The sequence below is a fragment of the Lemur catta genome, chromosome 3 (genome assembly GCF_020740605.2).
Source record: "Lemur catta isolate mLemCat1 chromosome 3, mLemCat1.pri, whole genome shotgun sequence".
Lineage (NCBI taxonomy): Eukaryota > Metazoa > Chordata > Mammalia > Primates > Lemuridae > Lemur > Lemur catta.
Window position 1 is genome coordinate 65,096,936 of NC_059130.1, and position 26,933 is coordinate 65,123,868.

The 26,933-nt window shown below is 33.4% G+C and overlaps 1 protein-coding gene across 3 annotated transcripts in view; it reads left to right on the forward strand.

The window, feature by feature from the left end:
• ADGRL4 (adhesion G protein-coupled receptor L4) overlaps positions 1-24,878 on the forward strand; it is a 104,865-nt gene extending 79,987 nt beyond the window's left edge. For all 3 annotated transcript variants that reach the window (XM_045547682.1, XM_045547681.1, XM_045547683.1), the window contains 3 exons: positions 22,234-22,325; positions 23,718-23,886; positions 24,246-24,878. In XM_045547682.1, the coding sequence (XP_045403638.1) occupies positions 22,234-22,325; positions 23,718-23,886; positions 24,246-24,308 (324 nt within the window). In that variant the 3' untranslated portion in view covers positions 24,309-24,878. The remainder of the gene's footprint in view (positions 1-22,233; positions 22,326-23,717; positions 23,887-24,245) is intronic.
• Positions 24,879-26,933: the final 2,055 nt, after the last annotated feature.

The window sequence follows — 26,933 nt, forward strand, 5'->3', positions numbered from 1 at the left end:
AACAGGTGGTGATACTCTATCCCCTGAAGACAAGATGTAGAAAACTCCAAAGGTGTGCAAAATATGAAGTCAGAAATAATAAAAGGATCATCCTAATCCCAGATTGTTAGTAGAATTTTCATGTCTCTCTTGTATGTAATAAGGGCAGAGTATGCTGAGCAATTTGTTTTTGTGAGAGTTTGACATATATCCCCTGATTTGGGGCCAAATGTGAACTTTGAGACTAGCACCTGCTTTTGTTTGGAGATTCCTGCAGGCTGCAGGTTTACTGAAGTATTCCTCAACAGCAGGGAAGGAAAAGATTATCATATAGTGTGCCTAAGAATAAAATCGTGGAGAAACACACAAAGACTTTAGCTATTCTATAAGCACAGAAAAGTCAGAGAAGTCAAAAGAAGTTGTAGCACTTCGCAAATCAAGTGAAGTTATGTACATGAAGAGAATGGGTTGAACGGAGACATAGTGGCCCCTCTGTGAAGAATTGAAGGGACCAAGATGAAAATGAAATCCAGTGAACACCAAGTAAACCGTTTCTACCATTTAAGTGGATGCTCTCTCACAAACTGAAACTACTAACAGTAATATGAACCAAGTGATATCATGACACTCCCCCATCATCAACAAGTGGTCAGACTCTTCCAATCTCTAAGAGCAGAGTTGTGGAGCCTTGGCAACGGAGGCCCAGTATCTCAGGACCAACCATATTGCCCCAACTCCTAGACACAAACATACGTACTCCAAGTTTCTAGAATGGAAAAAGAAGACCAGATTTTCTAAAATCTAAAATTACTAACAACTGTGGCATGTAGATTTATGTCAGTGTCTAGAGAAAAAAAAATTTTACTTTTATATTAAAAAAAAACTTATACTTCACCAAGTAGAAATTCCTTTCTAAACTGAAAAACACAGCTTATTCCTTAATACTCAATCTCCTTAAATCTATCACATTTTGATCATCCCATTTCATAGTGAAAGAAACATAGACTTTGATTCAAAATGTTAAGTGACTGACCCAAGGCTATTAAGTCTACCGGTAAATGTTGGGTCTAGAACTTGAAACTATTTCTTGTCTCAATCCCACTTTTCATTTTACATTGCTTTTTCTGCAGTTGCCTTCTAACCTATCTTCTGCTGCTAGTCTCTCCCATTTCATTTCAATCTATCCAGAATTAAACGCCCCAGACTCAGCTCAGATAATGGGAGCTATTAATAATAAGAAGAAGAATTTTAATGTTAAGCCCCAGTATATTCCTGGAAGGAATCTAAGCATTCTTCATGTATTAGCACCTTTAATCTAATTCTTAAAACAATAATGGCCACGTGTGTGTGTGTGTGTGTGTGTGTGTGTGTGAGAGAGAGACTATGTGCAGATCTGCAGATCCTGATTTTTTAAATATTGATGAATATGTGGCAGCATTTAATTATAGCAAGATATGATTATAATACTTGTGCCTGTTACTATATAGAATTTTTTAAAAGTCTCTAGTAAACTATGCCAGAAAAAGTTTAAAATAAAACAAAGTAATTGTGAAATATATTAAAGCAAAAAACAAAAAACATAATAGAAACTTAATGGAATAAATAGTATTTATTTTCCAGAAAACAAATTTAAATAGATAATTAGGGGCAATTTTTTATGACCTTAAATAAGGGATAAGATTGCTTTCACGGCTTTCTCTAAACAAATCTAAGAAGACAGGTACTCTAGAGAAGAAATCTCTATAGAGCAACTTGCAGTCGCTTTCATTCTTACATGGAATCTTTGCATTTCATCTATCAAGTAAGAACTACTAGAGGAAAGACTAGAGACTAATGTATTAAATGGTATTTGCCTTTTTTTATGAATGGAGCCCTGGGCATGCTTGGTTTGGGATTATGATGTGAAATGCCTTTGAGACAACATGTAAATGAGTAAGAACTGAATTAGTTCAGCACTAGTGGCTTTTTCTACCCCTAGGTGTGTTGTTTCAAACAAATATTCAAGCTTTTAATCTACTCTGATAAGTGTTAACTACTTAGGTATTTAAACAGCAACATTTTCTGCATTGATCATATGAAAGTACTTCTTCAGGTGTTGATTCACTAATATTAAGGATTTCTTTGAATTCTGAAATATTACCCAGTGACCCCCACTGATTCTATCTACCAATCACTACGTTTAAAATGTTAAGATGTGACTGGACTTGAAAAGGCGTTGCCATGCTTTTGAAAGATTGAGCTGTACAAGAAAGAGGCTTCTAAATCTTTGTAAAGCAAGCTGCAAACTGAAGATAATTTCTATAATTTATTTCTTTCTTCAATATTTTTAATCTTTAATGTGGAATTCTTTCAACTAAAACTATGCAAGTGATTAGATCCAAGTGCACAAATATAAAGAAGAGTTTGTAAAAATAATTAAACTTTTAACTATAAATTGAAGTTTCCCATAGACACATTCAGTATTGAAGAATAGAATTTGCTTCATTGAGGCAAATACTAATTAAGCTATGTCCAAATAGGGCATTTTCTTTTTAAAAAAATGTGAGCTTTCATTTGATTTTAAATCAAAACTCTTAATATTGTGTGTTGTTATATCACTACTGTTAACTTCTTTTCAGGTCTGCCCAGAACTCCGCTCGTTTTTTGTGGCGACCTCCTCTAATTATTCTTTCTATGTCTACAATCTCTTCATTTCCTTTTACTAGGAAATACCTATTAAAACCTACTGAAAATGAATTTTTTACATAATCTTTACAAAACAGACCATGTCTACATATATTTATTATGTGATGCATTCTTATATTTTTAATTGCACAAATTGCTGAACATTGGAAGAAATGCAAACATTACAAGACTATGTAAAGTAAAAATGAACATTCCATCCTACATCCTATGTACTCTCCATAACTACTCTTTTTCTTAATACTTACTCTGTATCCTTCCAGGCCTTTGCCATGTGTGTGTATTTGATTACAAATTTTAAAAATTGAAATTGTCTATAACTTGCAATATATCATATTCATTCTTCCTTGTTAGAGTATACAGTTCTACCATCTTTTTATCATTGCATGTTATGAGTGTGCTCTAACTTATTAAATTACTTCCCTATTGTTGAATATTTGTTTCCAAATTGTACATATTACAAATAATACTGCACAGATAATCTTTGTTCCAATATAGTTGCATATATCCATTTTATAAAATTGTTAAGAGGTACTTCTTAGAAGTAGAATGCAAGCATATATATTTATAAATTGTACAAATTGTCCTTCAAAACAATTAATTCAATTAATACTTCTACCAACAACATATAAGAATGCCCTTTTGCTGACATTCTTTCCAACACTAGATATTATCTTCTGAGGTGTCTAAATGGCTAAATCATAATACAATAATCAAAAGGAAGGATTAGGATAGATTAGAATGTTACGACAGTGGCATAGTTGACACTGTGAGCCAAATCTTTGTTGTGGAGGTTGTTCTGTGCATTATAAGAAATTTATAAGCATCTCTGGTCTCTACTCACTAGATGCCATCTACCATCAACCCCTAAGTATGACAACCCAAAATGTCTCTATACACAGCCAGATGTCCTCTGGCGGATCATATCCCCAGTTCTCTTCACTGGGAACCAATAGTTTAGACATGGATGTTAGTTGTCTTGAATAGGAGTATATTTTGCAGTTGTTTACAAATCGCATAAATATATGAAAAATAATTACAATCATGGTTTGGGCAATGCACTTTAGATGACCATATCAAAGTTATATTAGAAACACTACCCATTGTAATTTTAAATGTTCTGGATAATAGTATCAATATTTTAATTTAATGTCATCATATTTGTTAGGGACATCTTTCAGTGACCTGTGTGGTTCACTATGCTTTAATATTCTAACCTTCATCCATAATATGTATTAATAAGTGCCTGTAACATTTTGCCACTTTTCTCATGTTATTTTGACCTTCTTGAAACAATAGATAACTAGAATTTAAAATAAGAAAAAGTAGAATCTAAGAAAAAAAACAACATAAGTAATACATTGGTAGTTTCCAATGTGTTCTTATATGTGGGAGTTGTATTCTTACTGGGAATACCTTCAAAGATAATATCCTTGGGACTCATATTAGAAAATTTCATAAAAATTGAATAACCTCATAGAAATCAGATATCTAAGAGATATTTTTTAAAAAATCCCTTGGATCTCTCAAGCCCAGTTAGAAATAACTGTTTAAGATGAAGTTCACCACTAGCATTTCCTTATGAATGTAGCTTTACACTGAAGGATGTTACATAATGATATGATAAAAGTGAAAAACTATGGATGTTGGTAGAGCTAGATAGTCAATAGAATTATTATTCACTATACATTTGAGTAGTCTTTTCATCTTTACAAAACACTTTTAATATATCTGATTAATCCCCACAGAAGCTTCAAGAAGTACATGAAAATAAAAATATTAATAGTAACAGCATTTAGTAAAAGATGATATTTTACTAAATTTTCATATAGTGTGAAATTTTGATATATCTACTTATGAGTACCTAGAGGGGTTCTGCTATTTATAACTTTTTAACAATGTGGAACAATTCCTTGAAAAGGACTAATTACACTAAAGCAAATTATGTGCATTCTTTTGTAACTAACAAGATAAATCTTTCACATTTCTATTCACTAAGAATTCATAAACTCCTTAAACTTGGCCAAGAGCACAGTGTATACTCTGGCCAGTCTTTGGACTTCTGATCACCCTCTGAGAGTAACACGATATCCTTGCCCAAGCTGATCTGCAATAAGAGGGAGCCCTTCTTTGAATCAGTTTTATTAACATTTGCAGAGCCCTTGTTCTACACATCTGAAGATATTTAAACTTCCCTATAAGTGTTTATCGTCTCCCTATGTTCTCTTTTATATACCCAGAAAATTATGAATTACTCATTCTGAGAGAATGGACAGTCTGTGTGGCCCTGTCTTGATATCTTTCTCTCCTAGGAGAACATTGCCCTGTCTGCTTTCAGTGCTGCCCAAGGAGTGAATATTTATATTCCTTCTGATGCAAAAAAAAAAACATGGCTCCTGATAGTATCTGATCAAAAAGAGAGCCCAGTTGTTCAGTGTCAGGGTGCAGCTTTTAATCATTAGAATTCAATTCACATTTATTTGGGTAAGAGCTACTGTTATCCCTGTATATTAAATGAGTGAAAACTAGCACTTAGGAACTTAAGCAACTTAGGATCACCCAATTAATGAGAAGCAAAGAGGAGCTCAGGCTTCCAGAGTTTACACTCTGCACTGTTGCACCACCACACATATCCTTTCATCTTCCCTTACACAAGAGGTTGAAGGGAGTAGATCTTTGTTAGGTCCGTGAAAAACTCATTCTTATATCCTGGTTTTCAGAAATGGTTTTAGGATGAGTTTTGAGAAATCTAGCAACTTCAGACCTTATAAAAATTATTCATAAACTTTCAATTATTTAAATTTACTTAGTGAAGGTGTCAAAATAACTTACCTGATCCTGTTGAAATTAGGGAAAATTGTGTCTCTATAAATATATCTCTTCCCATTTTGCATTGCTTTATTTAAATACATGATAAGAATTTTTTAACAACTAACCAAAATATCCTACCTAAAATCCTGAATTTATCAGAACACAGATCCATATATGGAATACAGATAATCTGGGTGTTTACTCTTCTTCTAATTGATATTCATCAATAAGTAACTCCCAATACTCTATATTACATCAAATTGCTCAAGTTCCTTTTTTCATTTTTTCTCATAGAGAAAAAGCTGAAAAGTGAGATTAATACACCATCATTTTTAATTATCCTTCATTTCATACTTCTAATTTGCAGATCTATTTTCTTTAGAAAAAAATTATGTTCTATTACATTATTTTTCTTATTTCAAAATTTTACAGTGGTACAAATGTTTTTGGTTATATGGATCACTTTTTTAATGCTTGAGTCAGGGCTATAAGTGTGCCCATCACACAGATAGTGTGCATTGTACCTGTAAGGTAAGTTTTCATCCTCTTTTCTCCTCTCCCCCTGCTTGATTTCCACTGTATTTTACTTCCCTCTGTGCACATATGTGTTCATCATTCAGTTCCAATTTAATAGCGAGTACATGTGGTGTTTATTTTTCCATTCTTTAGATATTTCACTTAGGATAATGGTCTCCAAATTGTTCCAAAAGGCATTAATTCATCTTTTTTTTTATGGCTGAGTAGTATCCCATGGTATACCACATTTTGTTAATCCACTGTGAATTAATGAGTACTTGGGTTGATTCTGCATCTTTGCAATTGTGAATTGTGCTGCCATAAACATCCTAGTGCAGGTGACTTTTGATAAAATGACTTCTTTTCTTTTGAGTAAATACCCAGTAGTGGGATTGTTGGATTGAATGGTAGGTCTACTTTCAGTTGTTTGAGGAATCTCCATACAGTTTTCCAAAGAGGTGTACTAATTTGCAGTCCCACCAACCCGTTCTCTCTGCATCTGTTCTCTCTGCATCCATGCCAGCATCTATTGGTTTTTGGACTTTTCAATAAAAGCCATTCCAACTGGGTTAAGGTGAGATCTAATTGTGGTTTTGATTTGCATTTCCCTGATGATTAGTGACATTGAGCATTTTTTCATATGTTTATTGGTCATTTGTCTACCTTCTTTTGAAGAGCTTCTGTTTATGTCTTTTGCTCATTTTTTAATGAGGTTGTTTGATTTTTTTCTTTCTGACTTGCATGAGTTCTTTGTAGATTCTGGTTATTAGCCCTTTATTGGATATATACATATAAGTAGCATTTCTATATACCAATAACCATTAAGCTGAGAGCCATTCACAATAGCTACAAAGATAACAAAATACTTAGGAATATACTTAACCAAGGAGGTGAAAGATCTCTACAAAGACTACCATGAAACACTGAGGAAAGAAATCACAGACAACACAAAAAAATGGAAGAACATATCATGCTCATGGATCAGTAAAATCATCATTGTTAAAATGTCCCGACTACCCAAAGTGATTTACAGATTCAGTGCAATCCCCATAAAAATTCAATGTCATGTTTCACAGATCTAGAAAAAGTAATTCTACACTTCATTTGAAACCAGAAAAGAGCCAAAGAGCCAGAGCAATATTAAGCCAAAGGAACAAATCTGGAAGCATCACATTACCAGACTTAAACTATACTATAAGCCTATAGTAACCAAAACAGCATGGTATTGGCGCAAAAATAGAGACATAGACCCATGGAACAGAACAGAAAACCCAGATATAAAACCATCCCCATGCAACCAACTGATCTTTGACAGAGCAGACAACAGTATACACTGGGGAAAAGAAGCCCTATTCAATAAATGGTGCTGGGAAAATTGGATAGCCACATGCAGAAGAATGAAACAGGATCAGTATCTTTCACTGCTCACAAAAATAAATTCAAGATGGATAAAAGACTTAAATGTAAGGTATGAAACCATAAGAATTCTAGAAGAAAATGTAGGAGAAACTTTTCTAGGTATTGGCCCAAGCAAGTAATTTATGAAGAAGGCCCCAGTGGCAATCACAACCACAACAGAAATAAATAAATGGGACTTGATTAAATTAAAAAGCTTCTGCACAGCTAAGGAAATAATCAACAGTGAAAATAGACAGCTTACAGAATGGGAGAAAATATCCACAAGCTACAGATCCAATGTTAGATTCTTTAAAAATATTTATGATTTTCTCTAACTATATATAAGTACTATTAAATTAAAATAAAAGTACAGGTAGTGTGAAAAGTAAAAATCTTGGAAAAAATAGATGCTACACTTTGAATATTTCAAAATAGGTCACATCTTTTATCAAGTATTGAAGCCCCAATAAGGCTGTGCTAGGAACTGAAGGGATATAAATGAAGGTGATACCTTGCTATCAAAAAGCATATCAAGGTGACATATAAGCAAACAGCTCTAAGACAAGACATTAAGTTTGAGGCAATATTTTAGAAAAGCAGATCTGATCTGTTTATCACCTCCACTCCGTGTTTACATTTTTCTTGGTTTCACATTGCTTTTGGGAATAAGTCTAAAACTTTTCCCATGGCCTATGATAAGGGTGACCCTATTTGTTTATTTATCAGCAAAATACAGACCCTTTGGAGGATGAAAGTAGGTGACAAAACACTTCAAATAGGTTTTATTATATCGGTCAGGCTACAAAACAGCTCTATGCTAAAATCTATTTTCAAAAGTAGTTTCCTTTCCTACAAAGTAAAAATGATTTGGGATAGAACCATGTGGCTGACAGTGGCAGCCAGGGTTCTTGGGATAGAACCATGTGGTTGACAGTGGCAGCCAGTTTGAACCCTTCTTCCACTACCCTCTGACAACATGCAGGAGGCAGTTGTTACTGACCACCTGTGTCTGAGTGTGTTTGCATGGGAGGTGATGCTTACACTGTGTCTGGATAGGGTCAGAAAAGAGAGATGAGATATTATTGCTGCTTAACTTCCAAGTTTCACCCCATGTGAAAGTCAGAGTGCGTTCACTACACATGTGACATCCACAGGGTACCCCTGTGGACGTGGCAGAAGCTAGGGGTGAATCACAGCAAATCTCTCTGAGCTTATCATAATAAGATGTTAACAAATGAAAAATCCAGCTAAAGGGAACAGAATTCTGGTCAACAGACATAAAAAATACTGGCCCAGGGAAAGAAGGACATGTGGACACTGTACCTAGAGAAGGTACTGCATCTTCTAGCCCCTATCTGCTGCTCAGCCACTCTCCGGTGGGCCCTCTGTGTTTAATCACATGGGCTGCTTGACAGTTCCTGAGAGGCTCTATGTACCTTCCCACCTCAGCACCTCTGCACTAAAACATTCCCTATCACTTCCTTCTGTCCCTCCCTCCATCTAACCTCCTGATATCAACTCAAACACTTCCTGAGGAAAGTCCTCCCTGACTCATTGGTTTATAATAAATCTTTTTGTTATATGCCTTCATAGAAGCCCCCCTTTTTTCTCTTTTGGAATACTTTTCTCAGTTTATAATTACATGTTTTAATGTAAATAACTGATTAATATCTGTCATCGCCAGGTGACTGTAAGCTCTGTGAAAACACAACCTTATGGATTTTCTCCCACTCTGTTATCCTTAAGGTTTAACATGCAATAATCACTCAAGTAATACTGTTGAATAAATAAATGAATGATGCACCAATCATAGTAATTACTCAAAAATGTTATTTCCTTTATCATATAGGAAATTTAAAGAAATCAGCAGCATCATGGAAATAGGATCATTTTGAGAAATTTTTACAAAAGAGAAAAATTTGCAACATCCATTATAACCTATCATTTTTACTTAATTTTTTTTCTTCTAAAGAGATGAGTGCTATACCCCTGTACATCAGTCTACCTATGCATGCTTTCACTAGGATGTTTTGTATTTAACTGAAGAAAATAAGGCCCCGGCCGAACAATGTCAGAAGTTCTTAAAAGCAATATGATTGGTAAAGAATACACAGGTGCTGACTCAGGGAGGTGGGGGGGGGGGGGATGGAGGTATGACTACATGGTGAATGCCAGGCGCACTGTCTGGAGAATGGACACGCCTGAGGCTCTGACTCAGGGGGATGGGCAGGACACGGACAATGTATATAACCTGAGCTTTTGTACCCCCATGAAGAGCTGAAATAAAAAAAAAAAAAAAGAATACACACAATGGGTCCTTTCTATGCCCTGGATTTCTGAGATGCATAATAGATGAGGATAATGACATCAACTCTGTATACAGAGCTTCTATCTAAGAAATAAAATTAAAAGAATAAGAGCATTCTTTAAAAAGTAAAAAAGGACAGTTATAATAATTTGGAGGACAATTTTATGTCTCCTTTGCTTTTACCTTTTAAATTAAATTTAAATTGGCAATAAGTTTAGATATATCTTTAAATTTAATTGTGCAAGTTCAATTTTAGATTATAAGCAAATAATTATATGAATTCATATAATTTTTATAACAAGTTTATAGTTTGATAAACTTATATTAAGTTTTTCATTCTTACTAATCTCTATCCACATTTTATGCTGCAAGTATATGCAAAAACATTTTTCATTGCTTGTGTCTTAACAAAAGAGACTTCATCACATTCTTTTCATTGTCACATTAAATGAAACAATTGTTGTAAATTCTCTTCGCATACAGTTTCTTCCATCACCTTTATTCCTTTTCTAGTGTCTTTCCCTGGCTTACAAACATCTACAGTTAAAACCAACTATAAAAATAAGCCCATGACCTTCACTTACACCCATGGGATCACTTTATATCCTTCATGTTTATAAGTTCCAATTTTCTTCTCCTTATGATTTGGTTTTCAAGACTAGTAAATTTTTCTCTCAAACACTGAAAAAATTCAGCTATTAAGACATTTCTAATAGAAACATGTTAAAATATGAAGTGTGAATACTCTTTTAATGCCTAAAATGATTATATGTTAGGATGGGATTTTAGCCATATAAAATAGAGCAATTGTTTAGCTATAACATGAAATGAAGAAATTTCCTGCTAACTTGCTGATTAAGACTTTTATTATGGCTTACTTGTGTGCCCACATCTTAGATTAATGAATGTACATCATAAAATCCATGAATCTATAGTTTCTGTAAGATGCAAAATATTGAAGATTTCTCATGGTATATATCTAGAAAATAAAAGAAGTATAACTTAATCCTTTCCCTTTACTCAACCTTATTCCTGCAGGGTCATTACATTTTTATAATTTAGAATATATCTCTCAGTTTCTTTTGGCTTATTTAGCTACAAATAATCTATTTTGAATTATATATAATACTGTTGTGTCAAAATCAAGGTGTGTGTCAAAATAAAAAATGAATTTTTAAAAATATTTAATCAAATTAATGCTTGACTACTCCTTTACATATGCTGTTCAGGATGTATGGGAATTTAATATAGAGTTCATCCTTCACCCTTTTGTTCGTTCAACAAATGTTTATTGAGCATTTTTTATATGTCAGACATTGTTCTGGATCTTGAGAATACATCACAGAATAAAACAGAAAAAAGAGCTTACTCTTGGATCTTGGATTCTAGACTAAGACTCAGCAATGGCCATGGCTTGTTTTTGTAAATAAAGTTTTATTGTGATACAGCATATTCATTTGTTTATGTATTGTCTAAGGCTGCTTTAATAGTAGGATAGAGGTGAGTAGTTGTTTTAAAGACCATATGACTCTCAAAACCTCCGATATTTGCTATCTGGACCTTTGGAGAAAACATTTTCTGACCCCTGATCTATCCTAGAGTAATATAAGAAAAGATAGCTTTCCTCTCTATAAAATATCCCAGAATATCATATTGCACTCAATATGGATACGTCTTATGTTTAAGTTATTCTGTTTATGGATCACGCTTTAAATAAAGTTATCCCTTCCTTTCAATAAACTTCTTGAAGATAGCCAGGTTTCTGACCTGTAAATTACAATTCTACCCTGAAAAAGTATCAACAAAAATGAAGAATTGTTTACACAAATGATGACTGAATTACTCTTGAATTATATCCATTTCAATATTTATTTTGCTGGTATCATTTCAGAGAAAAGCCCTGAGAGTGGAAAATAATTCTCTGTTTTATATTAAGGATATATTGCCCAAAAATAAAGACTGACAAATATGTTCTGATAGTTTAAGGTGCTATTTATAGGTCCAATGAAACTATGTAATAAAATAATGCTTAGCCAGCTTTCAAATAAATATACATTACATATATTTTTGGACACTTCAAATATTGAAAACAATTTTGAAGAATATAATTCTATATGAATTTTATAACCTAGTGATGATAATTGATGTTTGTTCAAAACTGAAATATTGGACACTATTCTGAGTGCTTTACATTAATTATGTAATTTAATACAAACAAAATCTCTATGAGAAAAGTACTGGTATTATCCATGTTTTACACCCTAGGAAAGCAAGATACAAATAATTAAATAAATTGCCCATTTAGTAAGTATCAGAACTGGAATTTGAATCTAGGAATGTAGCTCTAAAGTCCATTTATTCTATTTATTTTGAAGGTACATCTGTTTCTCTCTTAAAACTATCCTGTTCATCTACACTGAAAGCCCTGACTTCAGCATTATACAATTCATCCATGTAACAAAAAACATTTGTACCCCCTATGTCTATTGAAATAAAAAAAGAGGAAGTATTTTCTGCTGATATTGAAATAAGCTCCCCCAAAATTTTAAAAAACTGTCATACCATGTAAGAAAGTGGTCTCTAAGCTTTTTTGAGTAAAAGACCCATCAGTAAAAAGTATACCTCAATAAATGTTTACATTTTGAAAATGTATATACGTTTCCTAATTTATTATTTTATTACATTATTTTAAATAATATATATTATGTATATTATAAAACATACTTTAAAGTATAAGTTTAAAGAATAAAAGATGAAATAACAATATTTAAAGTAATTCAATATGATCCTCACTAAAATATCAGCATTTCATTTTTTAAAATGAAATATTGATTACACTTTAAATACAGCAATCCAAAGGTATAGATCTGACTTCAGTTTATTTTAATACTTGGCTTTAATGACTATCAGAACTGCAACCTCAAAGATACATTAAATCTGTACTTTCACATTATGTGTAGCAGATCTACCACCTTGAGTACTCTGTTCTAATACTTATTTCTTCAAATCTTCAGTAATGCTTTCTTGTACTTTCCAGAAGTTTTTACTTACAGAAAATTTTAAATATATCAGTTTTAATTGTAATGTGTTCTTCATGTGCCCCATTAGATTATTTTGGCAATCCACTTTGTAGACCACTAATATGAACCTGGAAATTGTATTTGGACTCTAAAGGATGGAAAGCTTTGTTGTTCACCAGCACAGGAAAAAACCTCCATATTCTTAGATCCCTTTATTGAAAAGAACAGTGAGAACAAGCATCTCCAGAAGAGGATTGCTGGCACAACACACTAAATCCTATTCACTGTTAACAAAGCCTTCATCACTGGCATCATGACTAAGTGCAGTGAACAGTAATGCCATATAGCTAACCACATCACTATTCATATTGATATTTTACTCCTCCTTTTAAGCATTTCTAAAATGAAGCAATAGTTAGCTAGTCAAGTAATTAAATATCTACACAATTAAATTCTTAAAATTTTAGATGTCGGTTTAGCTTCTCTTCACTGGTCCTTCATCTGTAATTTGGTAGCTGTACAAAGTGTTCATGAGCATCAACGCCATAACCTGACTACTGGGTATGAATCTTGGCTCTGTTACTTTCTAACTGTGTCCCTTTCAGCAAGTTATTTAGCCTCTCTCTACCTCTGTTACCACAGATGTGAAACAAATGTAATAATGATAACAACAACAGTTATAATAGTAATGGTAGCATTAAGAAGAAAAAGAATACTTATTTCATAAAGGTGGTGAAAGTGTTAAATAAATTAGTAAGTAAAGAATACTTGGAACAATGTCTGGCACATTGGAAGCACTCAATAAGTATTTAGCTCTCAAAAATACTATTTTGCACTGACTTGAGTTTCAATATTACAGTAGTTTGTAAGTATGTGTAAAATGCCACATTATCTCAGAACAATTGTTCATCCAATTGTCTTCCCCAGCAATCAATGCCCGGGTGGGAGAACATTGCTGTCTTCTAAAGTATAAATCTCAAGAGACTAGCATAGTGTCATGAATACTGTTAACATCCCAGAGTGATCTATTAAAAATTCTCTCCTCTTGTGATATTCAGAACCTACTTGAATATATTTATTATGTTTTCAAATTGTTTCGTATGTTTCAATACATTTCGGATTATTCAACTTTTTTTTCATATAATTATAGATGGAACTCCCATTTCACTGAGGTCTAATCCCTTCTGAACTGGGTTTTGGTAATCCCAGCAGAGGAATATCTTTTACTTCTGTAAATATTCCCAAGGCTGCTAAATCCTGAGCCTGGTGAGTGCTAAGCAAGATGAGGTTCATGATGTTATGACAGAAATGCTCCCTAGCAGTATCGTGTAGGTATATGTGGGGGAAAAATTATTCTTTGTCACAATTCTGACAGTAGATCAACAAAAACTGTGGCATCATAATTTCCATGAGTTTTCACTAAATTTATGCTAATGCCATTTTACACCTAAGCCTTATACATTTTATTTCTAACCATTATGTTACATTATAACAAAAGGTATTTAACAGGTGCCAACCCGATCCACTTCTTCCTCACACAGCCTTACTACAAACACCCAGGGGCAAGAGTTCTGCCAAGCCCACATGTGTTCTTTTCTGGCCCCAGTCCTTTTAGATGCCCTTTCCTCCAGTGCATAGCTTTAGGACATTTTATCAATCTTATCACATACACATACATTCAGGTTCCACAATAGTTGGAGCATCTGAAAATTTACTACTTTCCTTCCTCTTCCTTTGAAGTCTCTTTTCAAACAGTTACAGATCAGCCTATATGAAAAGGGTGACTTCCTTGGGGTTTTCCACTAAGAACCCAATGTCCTCAGATTACAAAAAGATCAGATGTGAAAATAATTTGAAAGCTATGAAGTTAGGGTTGCCGTACTAAATACAGGATGCCCAGTTACTTGAATTGTAAGTAAACAAGGAATTTTTAAATATGTCCCAAACAATATATGGAACCAATATTTGGAACCAGGATACTAGTTTCCTATATTTTGATTTGCTACATCTCGTATCCCTATGAGAAGGGCATATAAAGGTGAGTATTATACAAAAGAAAAGTTGGTTGGTGGGTACTTGAAAGTACAAGCTGCATTTATGACTTCCTGGAAAGGAACTCATTTACTAGTTATAATTTGTCTTAATCTTTTTAAGAAACAGAAGCAGAATTCACAAATAATAAACATGGGAGACTTTATATAATTGCCTATTCACCAAATATCTAGAACATCAATAATAAACATGAGTTAATGATAAACTGGCATTTATTTTAAACTGAACTTTAAGTTTTTATTTAAAAATAATAAACACTATAATTACAGGATATTTCATTATATATGTTTAATGTATAAGTGTAATGTATTATGTATGTATACACGTATATATGTGAATTTACATGCTTTTCTCCCTGTTTTAGTTTTCTATTGCTGCCACAACAAATTAGCACAATTTAGGAGCTTAAGACAACACACACTGTCTCAGCTCTGTAGGTCAGAAGTCTAGGTATAGCATGGCTCAGCTAGTTCCTCTGTTTAGAGGCTCACTGAGCTAAAATCAAGGCATCAGCCCCTCTGGAGGCTGAGTGTGGGGCAGGGGGCAGAATTTGTTTCCGGTTCATTAAGGTTGTTGACCAAATTCAGCTCCATGCGATTTGGGGACTGAAGGCCCATTTCCTTGCTGGCTATAAAACATGGGTCCTTTTCAGCTTTGTGGAGGCCTCCCAAATTCCCTGACTCATGGCCCCCTTTGTCTTCCAAGCTAGCAACCTCTAGTGGAGTCTTCATGATTCAGTTCTCTCTGCCTCCATCTCAATTTCTGCCTCCTCTCCCCTACCTTTTCATCTCCTAAATCTTTTCTGCCTTAAGGGCTCATGTGATTCTAATAGGTCCAACCAGATAATTCAGGATCACCTTTCTATCTGAAATTTATGACCTTAACTCTATCTGCAAAATCCCTTTTGCCATATTCACAGGTTCCAGGGATTAGGGTGTGGACATTTTGGGGCAGAGGGACATTATTCTGTTTACCACACACCCAATTTTCTGGTACTCTAGATGATCAGCATTGTAACTAAGGCATTTAATGTGGTGGTTCCAATTGGGAAATGATAAAGAGAAAATCAGAAGACAAAACTTTAACCACGTAATTCCAATGGAATTCATGGACAATTAATAGAGAATACTTTTTAATTTTGATGCTTAAATTGATAACTACAGACTTAGCCATTTCTACTGTGTTCTAAGGATTGAGAATGAACAACTGTTGTATACGGCCATTCAGTAGGCCAGTAGAAACCTGCCCTTTGTTCATGGCAGAAGCAGATTTGTCCTAGGCCAGTTAATTTAAACGTAATAAAACTATTTGAAAGGACATAGAAGTTGTGATCATGACACATTCTTAAATGAACCAGATTCCTTTTGATATATATGAAAAATTAAAGCATGGGTCTAAAAGTGCTGTAAAAGAAATTTTCTCATTCTTTTTGGTGAGATCTAACATCAGCATATAGATAGCTTCATCAATTATTGAGAAAAAGACTGAGAAAAGAAAAATGACAGATTGGAATGCTTCATTTTGAAGTCTGATTTTGAAGCCCTTGGGTTGAATATACCTGTAGGTCTAAATTCTTCAGAATTAGCTCCTGTCCTTTCACCAGCTCATCTATTTAAATTTCTGGTTTTAAAAAATAAGGCATTTAAAAAATTGTAACACACTGTCAAACAACAAAATGTATGTGCTTTAACTTTGAAATATATGAAATATATGAACTGCATATATCTCAAGTTAAGAAGCAGGTCTCTGTATAGATAAATATCACTTAAGATGAAACAAGGAATATGATTTTAAATTTAAAATATTACTTTCTCTCAAGGGTTATGTTCATGACTTAGATTGATTTTTTCCTTCACAGCTATTTTCATTCTCTTCTGTATTCTGAAATGAAGCAGTGAATTTCAGAGTTCTTGTTTGCCATATAGGGTCATTGTCTTGTTTATTCCTATAAAAGTATCATGAACTCCAAGTTGACAACCTAAAATAGTTTAAAAATCAGACAAAAATTATAATGAGTAAATGTTCATTTACAAGTCATTAATTAGCTCCTGTGCTTTTGAGGCACTAACATTGAGAGATAAATCATCAGGGAACCGCAGTGGATAAAATAAGCACACATAGGTAAACACCAACAAGCAAAAATGCACATCATTTTAAAGCACCATTTTCTTGATTAAGGTTAATATCAATGCTTTTCCTTATACTTTAAAGAATTACTCAAGTACTCAAGTCTGTAATCATGATGTAGCCACTTCCATGTAAGCATATTGCTAATATTAATAGTATCATCTTTTTAACTGTTCTACTTAAAGTGCAGACATTTCTCAACTGTCCTCAAAGTCATTACCTGTGGATTAATTGCAAACTGTTTCTTATTATCAGAAATGCTTTCTAATTCTATATCGTCTTGTTTTGAGCCACTCTTTTTTCCTCAACTCAGACCCTTCAGACTTCATAAAACTCCCAAAAGATACTTTTCCATATCATGTAAACTACAGACAGTTTAACTTAATTTCCATGTCTACATACATAAAGCCACATGCCTTTAGATGACTTTAGGTGGTACGGATTTTTTACTTATGGCTTCTGACTCTGTTAGAAAAATGATTTTGAGTAATTTATATATTTATGAATAAAGAGAGAATGCAGACAATGTAAAAGGAGTAAATGTAGGCTTTTCCAGTTACCCCAAATTTGCTGAATATTATGAAATTGGATATGATCCAGCAAATTTAGCAAATTTGGGGTAACTGAAGAAAAAATTATTCTGATAAAAATTAAAGAATTATTCTGATGCTTGTTAAATGGTAAGGAAGACTTTACTCTGGCCTATTGTGATAGGTGTCAAGACAATGGCAAAAGGAGAGACAGATTGACTCAACTCTGAAAACAGTAAAGACAACCAGGAAGGTATAGCCAAGGAGCAGCTTGAGGATAGTGGAATAATTACTAAGAAAAGACATCATGGGGAAGGGGAATTCTTGCTAAACTGCCTGGAGAGGATTCTTGTTGAAAGGCAGGCCAGGGTAATCAAATATCAAGGGTGGGAGATGAGGCATTTGATTAGATATTGAGAGTGATCAGATATCAGAAGTGGGAAGATTCTCTCTAAACTGACTGAGCAGGATTTTTGCTAAAACTAAACTCCACAAGGATAGATTCTGAAACCCAAGGTTGAGGTCTAGTTGAGAAGCACCTGCTAAAGTTTGTTCAAGGAGAGCGTCTCATAGGTTTTCTAGCGATTAAGGCAAAGGAAGACCATGTTGCCATACAGAGTTTGCATTGTTGAAAACAGTCAAGAATATGCATCATTTTCTGAATTTCCATAGAATTGAACTCAGCTCTGATTTTATCATCTGAATAAATGTACACTGGGAGGCAGTATGCAGCTAAGGTGGCTTTTGAATGGAGGTGGCAAGAAAATGAGCCACGGGAATGTCTTAGAGCCCAGTAAGTACAACTGCCCTGCAGCCTGCCTGGTGTCCTGGAGGAACCAGGGAGAATACACTGTGAGTACAGTGAAATGATCAAAGTATAGAGAAGTAACATTTGAAAGAAGAGATAAAGCAGGGACCAAAACATTTCAGACCTTCAAGGCCATTGTGAGATCTTTGGCTTTAACTCTGAATAAGATGGGATGCCATTGGAGGATTCTAAATAGAGAAAATATCTGGCTTACTTTTTTTTGAGACAGAGTCTCACTCTGTTGCCCTGGGTGGAGTGCAGTGGCATCATTCTAGCTCACAGCAACCTCAAACCCCCGAGCTCAAGCAATCCTCTTGCCTCAGCCTCCCAAGTAGCTGGGACTACAGGCATGCACCACCATGCCCTGCTAATTTTTCTATTTTTAGTAGAAACAGGGTCTCACTCTTGCTCAAGCTGGTCTCAAACTCCTGAGCTTAAGAGATCCTCCCACCTCACCTCGACCTCCCAGAGCGTTAGGATTGTAGGTGTGAGGCACTGAGATCAGCTGCCTTTACCTTTTAAAGAGACTGATCTTACAGCTGTGATGAGATAGATTGTAGGAAGGCAAAGATGACAGCAGGGAGATCAATTAGGAGGTTTCTGCAGTAGCCGCCAGGAGGTATGATGGTGGCCTCTTTCAGGATAACAGCTGTGGAGATAGTAAGTAGTGTTCATATTCTGAATCTATTTTGACGGTAGAGGTTAAGATTTTGCTGATGGATAAGACTGATAAGCTAGAAGAATGATATAATTTTTTTTTGTTTTTGAGATGGGTAAGATTGCAGCAAAAATAGTTCTTTGGGGGAAGAACAGCAATTTGGTTTTGGACATTTTTCTAATTCACAATGCCTATTAAACTTCCAAATGGAGAATTTCAGATAGGGCCTAAGGATAGATAGCATTTTGAACCATTAAGTCTGATCACCTAGGAAGTGAGTGTGCTAGACAGGTCCAATGGCTGAAATCCAGAGTAATCACTTATTTCTCTGTGTTGTCTCCTTTGACTCTACTGGTCATTCAAGATTGGCTTAGAAATCATATTTTAGGGTGTTCTCACCTGTGTCCTTTCATGCCACTGTGCAAACAACTGCTGTATACTTTCTGAATTCTGTTGTACTTGCTTGTTGACTGGTCATTGCCTCCATTATACTGTAAGTTTCTTGAGGAAAAGGTCTGTAATGCATAACTGATTCTTTACGTATCATAAAAATTATTACTGGTAAAAATTATTATTCTAAGAAAAATTAAAGAAAAAGTTATTCTGATACTTGTTAAATGGTAAGGAAGACTTTATTTAGGACTACTGTGATAGCTGGCATAATGATGGCAAAAGGAGAGACAGGTAAGAGACAGACACTTTAGACAAAATCCATGTGATATTTGTCTCTGTCTTTTTCACCCACCTCATCTCACGCTACTCTTCCCCTTGCTCACTACATCTTAGACACCTTTATCAATTGTTTATAGGAATATCACTTTCTCAAATCCTCAAGCCTCAGGGCTTTTCCCTGTGCTGTTTTTCTTCATGGAGTGCTTTTATCACTTCATTCTTTGATCTGCTAATGCATTATAATTTATAAGAACTGGGTTTAAATACTAAGTCCTAAGACAGGTACTTCCTGAGCCTTCATTCTAATCCATCTCCATTTTGTCTCTCCTAACATTTCAAATTTGTGAATTAATAGCATTTACCAAGGTTTGTGGATTTATAAGTATTTGTATGATTGTTCACTACCTAATTTCTTAATGGAATCTTAATGGAGAAAAGGACCATGTTTTTTATTTATTAATATGTATCCAGCCCTTGCTACTATACCAAACACTTAATAGATGCTTTATAAAATTATTAGAATAAATGAAAATAAAAAGCTCCATATATTCATATAATTATCAAAGAATATGCATAATATAATCAATGTATTTGGGTTTTTTTATTACATAAAACTGTAAAACCTTTTGATAAAATTATTTTAATCTTTTTTTTATACATTTGGGAAAATATAAGCTTATGGAATAAGAATTAGTCTCCCACTTGCCCAGCAGCACCTGGTTTTTATAAATATGTAAACAGAAAAAAATGTACTTTCAGGATCTGGGTCACCCCAAGGGAATGTTCCATTTCCTCTCTTCACTATTTTAGCATGTGATGTAGACTAGCATATCCAAAATGTGTATGTACTTCTGAAAAACCATAGCAGTATGAACAACTATTTTTCAAAAACTCAGTTTTATCAAAATCAAATATTTAAGAAATTTTAATAAATATTGTACATTACTCATTTATGTGGAAAAATTGTGGGACTAAAGAACACTTTTTAAATCATTTCTTTTCTCTTATAATTCTTCCTTTGTTGAGACAAGTTTAATGTAAGTACCTCACAAAAATTATTTGAAGATTTTTCAAACCAATGATGGTTTGACATATATTATTTATGCTAAGCAAATTTTAATACTTGTTATTATTTAAAAAATATACATTTATAAAATTAAGTACAATTGTTGATTTCAAATTTATTCAAACAAGTTATAGCTATTGAAACCTAGAAAATACTAAGTATTCCACTTTCATAAGTATCAAAGGCTATTCATAAAAATAAATATTATTAAATTGTCATTTCAGTTAATTATTTGAACATACAAATAGAGTGAAACTGTCAACTAAATCAATTTAAATATACTTTATCTCTCCTCTGCAATTGCTAAAGTGTTTGTATGGAAGCATTACTGTAATTAGAATTCATTAATCATATAATTAGAAGTAATGGACATTTGGAAACAGGAAGAAGGGACTAGACTTCTTATTCCTATAAGATTTGCTCTCAAGGACCTCTCCATGGAGAATTGACAACACGAAATTCTCTGACTCATTATGTCATACTGTTTTTTATAATAGTAATTACTAAATTTCATTTGGAAACCTATATAAAACTCCTTAGAATATAGAAGAAAGAAATTTTGGATATCTATAAGCCTCTGAATAACTAGTATAAGAATTAGCTGAAAATTATAATATTGTACTTTGCTATTGTCATTTCAAAATGGCTTTTGAAAATCTGTTTGGATTAATAAAATATATTCAATAAAAGATTAACCTTCCAATTATTTCTATAATATTTCATACTTTAAATTATTAATGTGCTCATATTAGAATAGATATACATTTAAAATATACCCTTCCTTTAGTCGTATGTCACTGCAAATATGACTTGAAGTTTTCAAAAAAACATAGGAAAAGAAGAAAAAAAGAGGAAACTTCATAATGCAGTCACATTAAAAAGGGTAAAAACTGTGCATTCTATTTAGCCCATATTACATAATGTAAATAATAGAATGTGTTTATTAAAAAAAAATTATTTGCCTTGCAACATTTATTTCATCGATTAATATTTTGAAAGCTTCTAAGGTTAAATCTAGGGAAAGGAAATCTCAACATAAATATTAAGAAAGATTCTACATGATTCTTACAAAAGAAAGTACATTCAAACATTTTCTAGCAATAGAAATTGAAGTTGTTTTGTTGTGTTTTCTAATTTCCTTTCAATTTTTTCTTTTCCAGTCTCAATTTCTAAAGGGTTAACAGAATTATCACTAACACTTCTCCTCAAAGAAACAGTATACAATTTAATGAACAGAAATTTGCTTTCTCAAGTATTTATAAGGCTTTCCAAACCAAAATTTATCTTACTGTGTATATTAATCATATTAGTGGCAGCAGATGATACTCTTCAATCTTTAGGTGTGATCTGAAGAATTTTGCTGAACAGGCTGTTTGGCACAATCTGGCGAATTGTACTAATTAGTTACAATTTTCAGTGATATGGTGAAGAACAACCACAGATTTATTTGCCTAAGTCTACTAGAGCATTTGTACTTCGTAATACATATAAAAATGCCATGATTATTTGTTTCTATCTTATTGAAATCTTCACTATTTATTTCCTTTATATGTATCTAATTTCCTATAAAAATTATCTCTTCTTTGAAATTAATATATTTTCCCAGGTTAATCTCTTGGCTTTTGGAGTTATCATATACAAAGTTTTTCGTCACACTGCAGGACTGAAACCAGAAGTTAGTTGCTATGAGAACATAAGGTAAATGTTTCTTTAAATCCACTTTGTTTAGTCACTAAAAGCTTTAGTAACTTAAAGTACAAATAATTTTTGGAATTATTTTTAAAATCATTGTTTCATACTTTCTTTCACCATATCTAAAATATTTATTGGAAAATAGAATTTAATATGTTTAATAAGACTACAGCCACTGCAGATTAAATGGTCAGTGAAGCAATCTTTTCAAATATACACCCCTTTGAAAGGGAAAAGAGGATGACTGTGTTTTAAGTCAAAAGTAGGCCTTAATATTGTGTTGATTTTTTGTTTGTTTTGTTTTGTTTTTGGTAAAACATTTCTCAGAGCTTAGTAATTGTTTCTTTCTTGTGATTCCTAGTTAGCATATTGCCATAATTTTTCCTCAGCCCCCTGTCTTTAAAACTGATTTATTGAGTCCTTGAAAATGATTTGTTCAGGAAAAGCTGAAGTATACTATAGGGAACGTTGGAAACAACTGACTATTTGTGTTGCCTGGGAACACTCCTGTAGTTTCAATACCTTGCACAAGATTTATAGTTGGGATTTAGCAAATGCTTGATCGATTACTTTCTTTGAGTCCTCACCATTCATGGTTTCATGTAGTGTGCTGGTTTTAATAAAGTTGAAAATGACTCATTTTCTGAGGAGCACTACTAAAACACCTTCTGCAGTAGAGAATGATTGGCCTAAAATGAATGAGAGAATAATCATTAGTTGCTTCGTTTTCAAGGCAGTATCCTCAGTGAGCAGGATTGAATATTGTTTTACCAAAAGTCACAAGCAAATGTTGAAAATTTGTAAACCTGAGGGTGTGTCTTTTTTTCTTTATTTTTTAATAAATCAGTATCCTGGCATGAATTTTTTTTAAGTAACTGTATTTCAAAAGCAAAAAAAAAAAAAAAAAATCTAGCTTTGTATCCTATATTTTCTCCTCTACTAACCTTGAAAGGAAAGCAGAGCCTCCTTTGATGTCATGGACCTAGGCTGATCCCAGTCTACATGCTATACTTCCCAGAGTTTCTTAGGGAAAATACTTTCTAGCAGAAATGTGTCTTACCTTCAGAAATTACTGCAACATTAGACTTGAAATCAAAGCATGCACACTGCAGTACACCAGATAAAATACTTTAAGATTAAGGAAATTCCTTTTAAAATACCGTATTTTAATGATAGTACCTTGACTTTGGAAGCACATCCTGCCACAGTGCAGGAACATACCCTAAAGGCTATACCATGTAAATGCAGCGCAACTTGTCAGTTTAAAAATCATTATTGGTCTTTGTAAAAGACTTCATGGTTATACCAAAAACTCATTTTCCACATAATTTGAGTAATTTGAGAACTCTGTTGAGCATATATGGCTTTCTTGGCTGAAACATTCTAAATATATGATAGGTCTTGTGCAAGAGGAGCCCTGGCTCTCCTGTTCCTTCTTGGCACCACCTGGATCTTTGGGGTTCTCCATGTCGTGCAAGCATCCGTGGTTACAGCTTACCTCTTCACAGTCAGCAATGCCTTCCAAGGGATGTTCATTTTCTTATTCCTGTGTGTTTTATCTAGAAAGGTAAGCAATTTATTTTGGTCAACCCTATAGTATATTCATGTAGCATCAGTTACCAAATTAATAGAATATTCTTATTCTTGTAGATTTATAGCTTCTGCCTTTATTGCCTAAATAACAGTGTCATTTTAGTATCAAAATAATCAGAACACCTAGCTGTTCATAGGAAAATATGCTTTAAAAAATCTTGCTATTAGGGATGTAAATAAAGCTTACATTCACATAAGCATATTCTGACAGATAATCAGAAAGCAATACTACCTTAGAAAACCAAATGCAATAATTTATTGTGATTTGAAAAATAATTGATGTTACTGTCATGATTATGTTTAACATTTCTCCCTTTTTGTTTCTTTTTTTAGATTCAAGAAGAGTATTATAGATTGTTCAAAAATGTGCCTTGTTGTTTTGGCTGTTTAAGGTAAACAGAGAACTATGGATAATTATAACTGCACAGAAGCCAAAAACCCAAGCTGTGGATGACCAGTGTATAAAGTTGATTCAATCAAATTATTCAGTTATGAATTACTAGATAATCAAATATTATAAATCAGTTTTTCTGTTTACAGTATAGGAACTCCAGATAACAAGAGTTGAAATTATGTACCATATAGCTGTAGTATGCTTTCCTACATGACATAGTTAGTTATGTCAAAAATAGTATTGCAGATATTTGGAAAGTAATTGGTTTCTCAGGAGTGATATCACTGCACCCAAGGAAAGATTTTCTTTCTAACACAAAAAATATATGAATGTCCTGAAGGAAACCACTGGTTTGATATTTTTGTGACTCCTGTTGCCTCTGAAACTAGTCCCCTACCACCTTGGTAATGAGGTCCATTATAGAAAGTGCAACGTGAGAGAATGAAGGGGCTGAATATGAAATGGTGAAAAGGGAATGGCTGTGATAAAAAGGAGATGTATTTTGAATAAACTTGTGTTTCTGTAAACTAGATGAGAAACTGTTGAGAACTGAATAAAGAATTGAAGAAACACATCTTACCATTTTGTGAATTGTTCTGAACTTAAATTTCTGCTAAAATGACTTAGACCTTTATTTGCTATATCCATTTCCTTTCCCAATAGTCTAAAAAAACAACTCCACAAACTAAAAAAAGACATATATCTGTTTTTTCAGTTAACATTAGATTGAAGTATATACTGTTTCTATTCACAGATTTTGATTTCAGATATTTAATCAATAAAATATAAATGTGTCAAATATAATACTGTTTATGCCTATAAATGTAAACATAGTATATATAAAGCTGAAGAATTCTATTACCTTAAGAGTGGTGAAAATTATCATATCTCATTAGACTAGTATCTTTGAATACTTTATTATTTTTAATTTTAGAAATATAGTCCATATCACATATTCCCTTTTAATTTACTATTTTTAAAAGGGCATTGTAAATATGAAAGCATTCATCAAGTGAATTGCTATTTTTTTCTGTTCAGAAAAGTACACATTTAAAAATGTTATTTATAACAAAAAAATCACCGATAACTGTAGAAGTGTTCACAGTGGATCTATATTTTCTGACAGTTTTCTACCATCTCTTAAAGCTTATCTGCTTAAATGTATGGCTTCTCATTAAGATGTAGAAGCAGTGGCTTTATTTCAAAAATATGTAATTGTTCTTCACCTACCTGTAAAAGTGTGCCAATACACTAATTGTTACAATTTTAAATTAATTTCTCCAGGTGTTAAAATCTGTCAAATCTTGTTGTAACAAATAAAATGTTACCCAAATGAAGCAATTCTGCTACTGCTTTGCTGAGTTGTTTTCGCAAGAAAGATGAGCTAGCTGCTACTAAGTCTTTTATATTTTTAGGGAATCCTTTATAATAACTTTTCATTATATCTTCTAATTTCTTACATGGTAAACCTGTGATCTATTATTATCATCATCGTTACAGGATAGTTTTGTAAGAATGTGTTATTGAAAAACTAATCTGTTCAATCAGATGTGTTTCTTTTGTGTACAAAACTAGATGTGGTGGGCAGACGAATGGTCCCCCAAAATATCCATGTACTAATCTTCAAAACCTATGAATATGTTAGATCACATGGCTAGGAGAATTAAGGTCACAGATGAAATTAACGTTGCTAATCAGCTGACCTTGAGACGGAGAGAGTATCCTGGCTTACCCAGGTGTGCCTACTGTAATCACAAAGGTCCTTGTAAGTGAAAGAGGGAGGCAGAAGAGAGAGTGCCACAGTGATGCAGCATGACACAGGCTCTACCAGCCACTGCTAGCTTTGAAACGGAACAAGTCCACAAGCCAAAGAATGAGGACATCTTCTATACGCTGAAAAAGTCAAGGAAACAGATTCTTCCCTACAGTCTCTGGAAGGAAGTCAGCCCTGCTGATATCTTTATTTTAGCCCAGGGAGACCATTTTCAAACTTCTAACCTCCAGAACCGTGAGATAGATTTATATTGTTTTAAGCCACCAAGTTTGGAATAACTTGTTACAGCAGCCATAGGAAACTAATACTATGGAAATATTTATGTAGTAACATCTTTAGAGACAAACTACTGTTCATATCATTAGGGCAAACCTTAACTCAGGTGTCTTGTTTCCACGCACCCTCCCAGAGATATCCTTGGATAAAGCCTATATTCTTTAGCATGACGTTTAAGGCTTTCTCATATCTGCTTACCTCCCCAGTTTTCATTTTTGTCCTATGAAAGTTTCTTCAGTCATACCAAACTGTTTACCTTTCCCAAAACTTACTATAGTTTCACAAATTCCCTATTTCTGGAATTTCCTCCTTGTCGTAATCATTACTCTGACAAATACCTACTCGTCCCTATGTATCTTTCTCTATGAAGTCTTCCCTGGTGCACACAAGTAATTAATTACTCCCACCTTTTTATCCTCACTCTGTATAGTACTTATCTATTTAACATTGCACTGTGTTGCAATTGTTTAATATTTAGCCTGAGCTTAGGACATTCATTGTATGTAGTTTCTTTTTTTCTTCTTTAATGGCTAATACCTTTTCTCTTTTGGGGCTCCTGAATCAATGCTATTTATCT